General features: G+C 49.7%; 1 protein-coding gene across 6 annotated transcripts in view; it reads right to left on the bottom strand.

Annotated features, from left to right (window-relative positions):
• Window positions 1–12018, bottom strand: part of DAG1 (dystroglycan 1) — a 49874-nt gene that overhangs the window by 9377 nt on the left and 28479 nt on the right. For 5 of the 6 annotated variants that reach the window (XM_086845113.1, XM_086845111.1, XM_086845112.1 and 2 more), the window contains one exon: window positions 5630–6039. In XM_086845113.1, coding sequence (XP_086701239.1) covers window positions 5630–5911 — 282 coding nt within the window. In that variant the 5' untranslated portion in view covers window positions 5912–6039. Of the gene's footprint in view, window positions 1–5629; window positions 6040–10814; window positions 11316–12018 lie in introns of those variants that run through there. The other variant, XM_086845117.1, reaches the window with a different exon arrangement.

Below are 12018 nucleotides of genomic sequence, written 5' to 3'. Positions count from 1 at the left end.
CACTGGGAGGTCACTACAAAACATTGAGTGTCCCAAGAAATCCTCCTTTCATCGGTCCATGCAAGCAGCTTGGAAGGATTTGTTTAGCCTTATTGTTGGAGCGGGAAGGCGCAGCCCGCCCGCGCCAGGGCTAGGGTCAGCACGGGCTGCCCACACCCCGCCTTATCCCTTGTCCGGGGGGCGAGCACGGGGCAGGAAAAGCCTCAAACTGCTTTAAAAAAAAAGTTTGGTTGGGCTCTTCTTTCAGCGTGACTTTTTGTGAGTGAAAGGCCAAAGGGAAGCAAAAATACCACAAAGCAGGGATGCCAAGTACTGGGGGTTTAGTGCTGCCACCGCACTGCTAACCAGCCCTGGCAATTTATTGCTGCCATCAGCAGATTGCTGGAAAGCTGGCTTTCAAGAGCATGGCAAGGAAAGGCAGACCGGATCTTGCAGTCTCAGGTCTGCTCCTTCGTAGGATTCTCATTATCATCACATTCCTCCGTCTCCCTGGATGCTCAGAGCAACAACCTGTAAGAGCAGGACAAAACAAGGAACTTCCCAGTCCCTCTGAAAAGAGTTTATAATTAGATCAAGTCACATTTTCCACTCCTCCAAATTCAGAGCTTGTTACTAAGCGTGCACTGAAAATGCCAAATTCTCTGACTCGGTCTCGCTGCAGGAAAAAGATAAGGGTCCCCCTCAGCTTATCAGCTCATTTTATCGCTCAGATTGCAGCGCGGCAACCAAGCAAAGCCCTGCCCAAGTCTTCCTTTGCCTGGACCTGTTCCAGGCACTGCCATTTATCCCCGTGTGCTCGCCTGTAAGTAGAGGCTGTTGCTGCACCTCCCAGTTAGTCCAAGAAACCCTGGGACCCCAGGGAGGAGGTGAAGCTCAAATGCCGCGACACAGAGAGACTTTTAAGATAGCCAGCTTGATGACACAGCCCCTCGGGAGAGCTCTTTGCTTCTCTTCTTCCTTTGAGAAATGCCACTTTCATAAATTTCACATTCAGTTAAAATGCTTTGAAATAAAGATCATTGCAAGAGGAAAAAAAAGAAAAAGTCAGTATTTTGTGGTTTTCTTCCCTGAAAGCAAGTGTGTCCTGGCACTGCAGGCTGGCTGCCAACATCCAGCCCTTGGCTTTGGGGTTGGAGCAGGATTGAGGTGAGCAGCACAGCCCTGACAGCAGATACTCATGTCAGGATTCCTGCAACCCAATCTCTGTGGATCCTGTTTATAAATCAAGGTCCCTGACATCTGATGAGAGCAAAGCTGTTCAATAAAAGCCACTTCAGCAGATGGCAAATAGAACAGCCATTGGAAACTCAGCCTCCTTCTTGTGAAGTTTAGTGGTGGACTTGGCAGTGCTGGTTAATGGTTGGGCTGGATAATCTAAAAGGTATTTTCCAACCTAAACAACTCAGTGATTCTATGAAAGCAAGACTCCCTTTTTCCCAGATGGATATCCAGTCTCTGATAACCTCCAAACCCACTCCATAGCTGCACAGTGTAATTCATCTGAGTGAATTCTGTTGTTCTCATCACTTTCTCACCAGCTATGTTTGCTTACAGAGACAGCTTCTCAGGGCCTCTGCTACGTGTTTTACCTGTCTTCCCAACAAAGCCCTGGTGAAACTGTGCACTTCAGACCTAAAGATAGACAGGGGCTAAGACACAGCTGGGAATGCTCACCTGAGCTCCTCAGCATTGGCTACAAAGCCGTGCAGATCTGCTCTGTGGGATCCATCCCACAGACAACACTACCAGGACTGAAGGCAGGTCAGCAGCTTTACATGACCTTCAAGGGAGACACAGCAAATCTCCTGCTCTGGCAGGGATGTGCCTTGGGAAGCAATACCCACCAGGAGTTTCACTCCTCCCAGCATTTATAGATCCATCTTTAAACAAAAGTTATTTAATAGTGTTTCTATGTATTGTGGGTATATGCATTTAGGATATCAGGCTGTGGAAGGGCTCAATTCCTTGTGGGTATTGTATCCTTGTGGGGATAGCATACCTTGGGCTGCTGGGATGAATGGAGAGCCATGTTTGGCAACAGCCAGCACCCCAAATCATGCACCTCACCTTTTGTCCTCTTCTGGGACTGGAAGCAGGAAAATCTACAGAGCTGGGTATTTCAGCTGACAGGAAGATGTCCAAACCAAAGCAAAGCAGACACAGAAAAGCAAATGATCGTATGATATATCAAACAAGGTTATTTATAGAAGAGAAAAGGAAGTTTTGATGCTTTTATAAAGGTTCTGGTAAAATTTCATCTGGAATGTTTTGTAATGCTGTGGTCATGCAAACATAAGAAAAATAAACTCAATCTGGAGGAGGTGCAGAAGACAGCTGCAAAGCTGAGGGGAAGGAAAGAAAGCTTATTTTATGAGAAAGACTAAAGAGGTTGCCTTGTTTAACCTAATAAAATCAAGATGGGGAATATGCCTGTCACCTATAAATACCTAAGGGAAGTAAATATTATGAAGGTAGAATTGATTTAGGCTAAAGGGCAGCACATATAAATATTTCTAGCCATCTCTAAACTTAGGCTAGAACCTGCATTTTCAATCAGAACAGCCAAATTCTGGAGCAGCTTCAAACAGAAGTGGCAGGAACAGGAAATCCAACTGGTCTTTGACCAGAGTGTGATCTGTTCTTTGACAGGACACAGCTGAGAGGTAACAGGTCAAACTCCACACAGTCCTCAGTGGAAATGGGGTTAAGGAGATGATGACTGGTGAAGGTACCAGGACTAATGCCCATGTTTATTCCGTCCTAGCCAGCATCTGCCAGGAGACAGTGGGAGCCAGTGGCAACCCATCCACACATTGTCTGTATGGCAAGGGGACAGGGAATGTGGGTGTTTTGGGTGATACAGGGAAATTGGGTGTTTTAACACAAACCTTGTAAAAATACCCCTGTTTTGGTGTCAAATGTGACAGAAATGGCTGCAAGATGCCTTTTAGGAAGGCACAGCAAGGAATTTTAATTTCCAGCCACCTTCAGGCAGCAGGAGAGCAGTCTGACAGCCAGAAGCCCTGCTGTAGTGAGGAAGCTAGAGGACAGCATCTGGACTGACCTGCTGCCAAATCCAACAGCTGGAATACCTGCAAGCTCCAGCTGCTTTTCAGAGGACATGATACTGCCTGACCAAGGCACTTGCTTGGGAACACAAGGCACAGGGGAAGGGCGTTACCATGGCCCCAATGACTTGCAGGCAGCTGGCTCTGAGCAATGTGGAAACAGACTCTGAAATTATGACACATGGTAGGTTTTTATTTCTTTTCTCTGCAGCTTGAGCACATTCAAATAAATTTACTTTTGTCCTTAGCCATAAAATCCTCACCTGTTGCTCAGCAGTTTTGGGGGTGGCAGGGAAAGGCTGGGGACTGCTCCCAGGAGCACATACCTGACTGTGCAGGAGTGCGTGCCTGCGGGGCACTCCTCCGGCACGCTGCACATGCCTGGCGTTGTTTCCATCCCACAACCGAGTTTGCAGAGAAAAGTATTTTGTCTACAGCTGGCTGGAATCTGCTAACAAGCAGGGAGAGGATCTGAGAAGGAGCTTCAAGGCGATCCCCACCACAATCCTAGAAATGATCAGTGGGAATCATCTAGAAATGAAGCAATAGCACTTTCTCCAGGCTCCAGTGGGAGTCTGGGGATGGCAACTGTCAGTTTGGGTTTTTTTTTTAATAAAAAATTATAGACAATTTCTTTGAAATTTAAGAGGAAAAAATATAGGCAATGATATCTCATTGTAAACCCTCCCCCATCTCAGAAGGCACAGCCCTTATTCTTAGGGTTTAAGTACACCAGAGACTAACATTCAGAAGTATTATGCTTTTACTGCTCCAGCTGAGAAATGCCAGGCAGCCTGAGAAAAATACCAGAGCACTCTGCCCTGAAATTTACCAGTAAAACAAAAATGCATCCTAGCACCCAAAATTGCCTACGCAGTTCTCACTAGCCAGGAATCAAATCCCCATAGCAAAGGTCAGCTGTGCTCAGCAGCCAACCTGCATTCTCTGCAAGGAGAGCCCTTCCAGAGACAGCAGCTAAGTGAGAGCCTGCTGCACTTTTAAATTCAATTTCAAGGTGAACAGATGCAACATGCACTTGGGTAAACCCAGGGATAAACATGAAAATCGCTCCCAGAGCTTGCTGAAATACACACAACCAGCAGCTGCTGGGTCCTGCTGCAGCCCAGTCCAATCCAGGTTCTCCAGGCATGTTGGTGTTGGCCAACACACCTCACACCTACATGGCAGAGGTATAATTTGAAGCCATCAGGTGGGGTGGAAATAAAGTATTTTCCTGCAGCTACTTGAACTATCACAGATTACTTTTGTGCCAGGAAAAGATGACAGAGAAAGCTGTGGTGTTATATAAATACTGACACTTATTCTTGCCATCAAAGCAGCTATTAGACAATACCAGAACAAGCCACTCGGATGCAAAATCCCAAACCAGTTATCATTTCTGTAACATGAGAGCTGGGGCTCACCACAGGCTCTGGCAGCCCAGTGCTGTACAGGTGTCCTGTGCTCTGAGCCCAGGCTGTGGGTGAGGTCAGGCAGGGACCTTGGCCATGGGTGAGCTCGGAGTCACCAAGACCAGCCTGGCCCCTTCCCCAGCTCCCCTGGCCAGGGGCTCACCCACTGCCCTCCTCCCCCTGTCTGACCCATTGTCCATAACAGCTGCATTCTTCAGATTTTTCTGCCCACCCTGGCACATTGTGGTCTGGCACCCTTGCTGGAGCCAGCAGGATCATGTATCAAGACTGGGGTAACTGTGTGACTGTACACAGAGCTAAACCAAACCTGCTTTCAAGGAGAAACCGAGATGTCAGACTTGCTCCTGACTTGCTTTCCATTTCCCTCTGATCTTCCAAGCCACACCAGAAGCTTGTCTTTTTATAATGCTTTATAATGCTCTTTGAAAAGAAATACTGAGACTGGAAGTTCACTTTTTTAAGAAGAGAATTTTCTGAATTCCATGTGATCCAGGCAAACCCTTCCAGGAAAGGACTAACAATGAGCACACCTGTGTTTGGCCATGTCCCTACCTTCCTCTGAGCTATTCTAATCCTGTCCTGAACTCAAGACTGATTCCAAAACTCAGTTTTCAGGTCCTTGCAGTGCCAGCCACATGAGTTTAAGTCAGATAAGGGGAAAGGATACCATCTGGGGATCTAAGCCAAGGGACTTAGTGGCAAGGTCAGGAGAAACAGTGTCACAGGCAGCCCAAAGTCCTGCTGGCAGGACAGGGTCTGTTTGTCTGGCAATGTCTTGTTACCACAGTGAAGCAAACTCCCTGAGCAGCAGTCCCAGGGAATCCATGGCTCCCCAGAACCCATGGGTTCATCTCCTCATGAATGTGCCTGTTGTTGCAGGGCAGAGCATAGTTAAAATACAGCCAACAAACCAAATCAGTCATCCCTGAGAAGTCTTCTCTGTCACAGAAAAGAAAAACTTTGCAATGAAGTGAGACTAATTTTTTATAAAAATCCTTCTCCTGTAGTCCTACAGAACTCTAAAGCTGCTTCCCAGCCACACTCCTGACCCAGACCATGAGTGGGGTGACTCGCTCCATCCTCCACGAATATAACTAAAAACGATCCTCGGGGAATGGTGTTTCTCACCTGGACAACTTCTCCATTGGAAGCAATTAAATCTGTGGGGATGGAGACTCTGAAGTAGCGTCCCACCACGGCAGAGCTGTCAGGAATGCCCACCACAGCCGGCACAGTCTCCCGGAGGTCCGAGAGCACCGAGTGCATGGAGGCCTCCAGCTGGTTTTCCCAGTCCCGAACCACTTCTGCCGGCTCGCTGGGCCAGTGGCAGTGAGCAGAGGCTGCCAGCAGCAGCACGGGGAGCCAAGTCCTCCCCAGGACAGGGGATTGCAGTAGGCATCCAACAGTCATTCTTCCCAGCAGCCTTGGCAACGGTGCTCCAGCTGGAAAGGGGATCACAGGGAATCTGCAGGCACCACAGCACAGGCAGGGGATCCACCAGTCCTTCACAGCAGCCTCATCCTAGGAGTCCTGGGAACCTGGTTAGACATAGGAAATCCAATCAGCACATTAATTAAGATAACCAAGCCAGCCAGTTAACTCATAGTGACTTTGCAATGGACAGAGGGCTACTGACCATGTTACTCCCTGTGCCTCAGCTTTTGATTTAACTGCAAGTTACCACAACCATTAGAGAGCACAAGAGCTTCTCAGCCCTTCTTCTCCCATACATAGAGCATTTCCAAAGAAGCAAGATCCTCCTGCTTTTCTATACACACAGCCATGTTTCTGCTGCTCTGCAGACACAGCATCCCCAGACAGTCACAGATAGGGAGACAGGGGAGATACAACCAAAGCTGAGACTGAGCACAACACTAATTGTTGACCTTTCAATGTGAGCCAAAGCCAGGCTGGAGTATCAGTGGATTTAAATGCCAGTCCCAGGCAAAAAAGATACCAAGAAACTTTTGGAAGCCCAAAATCCTAATGCCATCCTAATGGCTTGACACATGACAGATGCTTCTGCTTCTCTGACCCATGAGCCTGGTTTTCAATCCAGGTCTCCTCTCAGGTCCAGCTTTTTGTATGAGTGTGTTCAGAGTTAATCTGGGGGCCCACAACATGCAGTCCCAAATCAGACTGAGTGAGCTATCTGCCATCCAGCTCTCTCCTGCTTGCACAGCTCACCTGTCCCCATACTCTACCAAGACACATCTCCAGCTCTCCCTCACTTCGTTGTTTTGTCCTTTCACTTCCACCCCATCATTCTCACCTCCCTGCTTCCCTGGATCTCCTTTCTCTCATTTTTCACTTTTGCCATCATTTCCTTTGCTTCCCCAGCTATTTCTCCCTCCAGACTGCATTCAGCCACAGCAGAGTCACAGATCTGTGCCACCACGTTCCTCTTCACAGGCTGCCTGCAGGAGATCAGTGAATTTATGGACAGAGCCATTTGGGACCCCAAGGAAGTCGTACTGCCCACTCTGGTATCCCAGTTTGCAGCCAGCACAGCCCCTGGTAACTAATCTGCAGCAGTGAGTGGAACAGTGGGTTACACGGGATGGCAGGAGAGACACACAGACCAAGCAGGTGTTGTTCAGTGTCAGGCACACAAGACTGGGTTCCCTAATGCCTTAAATCAACTCCTTTTTCCTAGGCTGAGAGAGAAGTAGCTCCAAATTCCCAGAGCAAACCAGCACAGCTTCTAACTCCCTGCTCTGATTTATTTTAGCCTGCTCTGTCTGCACCGTATGATGCACATCAGGCTGTCCTAAGAGACCCTGGAGCCAGTCCATGTGGGAAGGGAAATCCCACTGCTTCTTGCCCTTGCAGAGCTCCCAGAGCAGCACGACAGGGCTCAGCTGCCCGCTGTGCTGTGGCCAGGCAGGGTGTATTGCCCACCCGAGGCTTGCAGAAGCAGGCAGAGGGTCTACCCATGCAGGCATCCAAGCCCAAGGCTACCACAGCAGGCTCTAGGAACAACAGGAGAGATAAGGTTTGGTTGCTCACCCACAAGCCTGAGCTCTAGAGAAGCTGAGAGGGAGCGTGTAAGGACCTGCACATCTGCCCTCCTCGATGGGCCTTTCACAATAAACCCCACACAGAGAAGGGCTGACACCTCCCACCCCAAGGTAACGGGCTCAGGGCACAGCTGCAGCCAGCAAAGAGGGCTGTGGGTAGTAGGAATTAGGAGCTGAGTGCAATAACCTCTGGCTACAGGATCCACAAAGCAGATACCTGATCTGACCGCTGCTCTGTGGAGAACCTGTCTCAAGTGAAAGGCAGAAGAGACAGCAGAGGCAGGATAACATTGCTGGGAACCACAAGACAGATGGGAGGATGGCTGGTAAGAAGGTCAGTGCCACAAAAAAGCCCAGCCCCTGCTGCTCTTGTGCTTCCAACTGTCTGAGCTGACTGCGAGGGGAAAGTACCAGATGAAACAACAAGAAAGGCAAAGCCAAGCTCTTCCCAAAGGCAAAGAAACACAGACCCACAGAATCTGCTGAGTTGGAAGGGACCCATCAGTCTAACTGATCAAGTCTAACTCTTGGTGCTACAAAAGACACCCCAAGAATCCCACCAAGCCTGAGAGCTCTGCCCAAGTGCTTCTTGAGTTCTGTCAGCCTTGAGGCTGTGACCATTCCTTGGGGAGCCCATTCAGTTCCCCATCACCCTCTGGGTGAAAAACCACCAGCACAGGATGGTCTTCACCCAGAGAGAGGTGCCTGAACTGCTTCTCCGGAGTTTATCCTCAGGAAGTGGCTGCTGGATAAGGACAAGTCACAGTCCCTATAAGGGCACATCTCTCCTACCTGTGTGGTCAGAGGAGGAGCTGACACATTGCAGTTGATTTGAGATGAGCATAGAATCATCTCAGCAGGTAAATGAGTACCACAGTAGATGTCTGGTGGAGAATATTCAACAGGCCATGTGAATGAGCTACAGAGATGATGCAGACACCTGCAAGAGGTCCTGAGGCAGTCACTGCTCATCATAATGGGAAATCAGGGGACTCTTTGTCCCTGCACTGTGCCTTAAAAAGCTGAAAGAACGAGCTGAAAGAACTACCTTCCCCCTCCATGGAGCCTGGCCACTGCAGTGATGATGCCTTGTCCATGAGCTGCTTTTCCTGAAACCTGCTCATTGGAAAGTCCTGATGTGTATGGCAAGCACGGGCAGGATCAGACACTTGTAGCTGGGGCAGGAATGTGGCAGCAGCCCCGTGGCTGCCATGGGGCCAAGATGCTATCAAGGAAACGTGGCTGTCTCTCACTGCTGCACTGAGTATTCACACTTGAGCAGAGGACAGACACCCCAGACAGCCAGACACACACAGTGTACAACTACACGTGGCTGTAAAAACAGCTGGAGAGGTGCTTCAGGCCAGTCCCTCCCTGTCACACTGCAGTGGAGCTTGTGCATGAGCATGGTACAGCTCTGTGCTGCTCAGCCAAATGATGTGATCCAACCTGAGGTGTTTTTGTTGGATGGAGAGGAGCATTTGGGCAGAAAGGAGCTGGTTCTTGATATCTGTGGTGAGCAGGAGAGGAAGATGAAGTCATCACCTATTTCAGAAACACTTACCAAAGCAGTCAACAAACACTGCCCAATATGTGCCCCTCAGCCCAGCAACTGGCCATTATGTGACACTTGCAGGTTGCAAATTCACAGTTTAATTTTAGAGAAACTACAGAAGAACAGGCCCAGCATATAGGAGAGGAACACACAGGATAGGAGGAATTCAGTAGCTGATAACAAAGAACAAACAGAAGAGCTGAGAACAAACTTGCGCCACCAAAAAAAAACCTCTTAGCAGCTCCACCTCACCACACAATGGACAGAAGCTGAAACACTGCCAGCCTCACACAGTGTGTGAAGGAGGAAAAGCAGGGTGGTTCCAGCTATCAGCAGAGCTTCACAAGGCATTGCCGTGCAGTGCTGAGGTCCACATGGACTGCCAATGCAAGGTGGAATACTTTTTGGGACAGGAGATCCCCTGCCTAAAGCCAGTAGTGCTGCTCTGCAAGTCTACTAGCCACCAGCACTGTGAGTCTGGATGCAGCTGCACAGGAGTGAACCTGCAGCAAGGCTGGAACGAGCACTGGGGACCTGCCTGGTGCCTCTGGTTTGAGAGCCCACACCACCTCACGTGGCACTACCATGGGCACAGCCCTGACTCAACTGAGAAACCATCCCAGCTGTATTTGGAAAAAGTCATCATTCTGCGTCATTGTCCATGACCGGTGAGTGGCACAGAACTGGAGCTCCCCAGGAGCAAAAACCTCAGTGCTTCACACAGTTTCCCACAAATTCAAAATAGGGCCAAAACCCAAACACAGATGGAATTCTGCAGGCGGTTTTCTGCTGATCTCTGGGAAGCATAAGGCCATAGAGCTGACTGACTTAGACAGCACTTCCCAGTTATGAGGGAAGGCCAGACCACCCCAGCTTCTCTACATGGCACTGTGCTCCTCCTTCCAGCAGGATCTGCACTGCCCAGTTTCACAGAACAAACACAAAGGTTCAGGTTAGTCCTGAATTCCAGGATGTTTCCTTCTGTCTGATCTTCTGAAAGAACCGACTTTTTCTTTATTCTCCTGTTTCTGTGAGAGCTCTTTTGGTCTCAAGTTCAAGCCTTCTGAGTGTTGGATGAAACATCAAAGTCAGTATCAACATCTGCTTCAGTCCTAACACTTGCTGCATGTGCCAAGGTTGATTCCTGATCTCCAGTGCCAAACTCCCTCGCAGAGCCACGGAACTGGGCCTGCTTGGTGAAGTTATGATGCTGCATTTGATATGATGCTGACTTGTCAAGGCAATGCTGGAATTTGCTCCCTCTCCATGCAGCTATGAGGCCTGCTGATGCGGTAAGGACACTGTACCTTCGTTATTCAGGAATGCTGAACAGCACAGGCAGAAGATGGGACTGAAAGGAAGGACTGAAAGCAGGACAAAGTAGCTACTCCCAGCCATGCATTTTCCCAGAGACCTCTCCTTCCGCCCATCACAGACCCAGGAGTATGAGGCCAGGAGAAGCATCCCAGTCAGAGGAGGGTGGCTGTCCTAGAAATGACTCTTCCTCTGTGGCTGATTACGACAGCACTTCAGCAAGAACCAGTGAAAGTGAAGTCTCTGTCCAGCTGCATCTAATCCAATTGCTCAAGCACACAATCACATCACTGGGCTGCGGTAATTAATCACCCCCAGCATATTAATGCCACTGAGCCGAGCGTGCGGAAAGCTCAAGTAACTGCCTTGCAACTCTTGACTCTGGTTAAGAAGGTATTTAGGAGTTAGGAGGAATCCCACTTACCTGATTGCTTATTTACCAATATCCTCATTAAAAAGAGCATTAAACAAGCTTCTAAGGAAGCAAACTCGGATAAAAAGACTCGGTGCAACTTTGCAGAGCAGAGCTATTGTCTCTGCAAAGATCTCCCGTGCGTGTTTCCACAGGAGGATCTCTGGGCAAGTCCCGTCAGCTATCGCACGCCTGCGAGTCAAGGCAGCGAGCAGCAGGAATGATGAAACGCAGCGTCCCTGGCCAGGCACACAAAGATGGCACTCTGCCGGACGTGCTCCCCGCTCCAAAACACGACAGCAGGCACCCCCGGTGCCAGCCTGGCGGCGCGGCCGGGCAGAGGCGGCCGGTGCTCCGTGCACGTCTGCGCTGTGCTGAAGGAGTGCGGGCAGGAGGGACAAACAGCTCGGGGGCAGTGAGTCTGGGCACAGCAGCCCATCACCAAGTTATGAACTAACATTCTCTTCAAGCTCAAGAGCATGCTAGCCTGCAAGCCTGGCATGCAGTACGTACAAAGAACACCCTGGAGCGTGAAATTTAGGAAACAGTCAGAGTTTCTGTGCCTGCCCTGCTCCGGACGTACCCTGAAACAAAGGCAGCAGCCCTTCCAACAGACTATGTTAAAGGCTATGGGAAGTGCAGCAAATGCCTCTGGGGGTTATTTCCAACCTCAATGGCTTCTGCCATGCACATTCACAGACGACCCCAGCTCCAAATGCTGCTGCACATGGATGAGCTACAGGGAGGTACAACAGAACAACCACACAGAGACACACTGGTCACACACAGACTCAGGGCAGGCATCTGCCACAAGGGAACAGGCCAGGAAGAGGACAGAAGATTCACCACCAGATGTAGCTCCCCACTCCACAATGCTCAGAGTGATGGCATCCTGTCCTACACAACACTAACCAGGTGTCTCTAGAGATGGTGGTCTTACACAGAGACAGGAGGACAAGCTCATGCAGTTTCTGGCTTAATGCTACATTCACAGCTGCCTGCTCAAAGCCAAGTCTGCACCAAAACCAAAGCAGCAGCAGCAGCTCATGGCCAGAGATAGGACCCTGAGAGACATGGCTAAGCAGGGAGCCCCAGATCAGTGCTCCTGAGGCCCTTGGAACCCCTTCCACCCTCTCCCCACCACAGCCATCAATAGCTGGGCACCCCAGACACCATCAGCTCAGGAGGTAACAACCAAGCTGTACTCAATTCCTCA

This window comes from Cyanistes caeruleus, chromosome 11 (genome assembly GCF_971803275.1).
Source record: "Cyanistes caeruleus chromosome 11, bCyaCae1.hap1.1, whole genome shotgun sequence".
Lineage (NCBI taxonomy): Eukaryota > Metazoa > Chordata > Aves > Passeriformes > Paridae > Cyanistes > Cyanistes caeruleus.
Note: the sequence above shows the minus strand (reverse complement) of the source record. Positions and strands in the feature narration are given on the sequence as shown.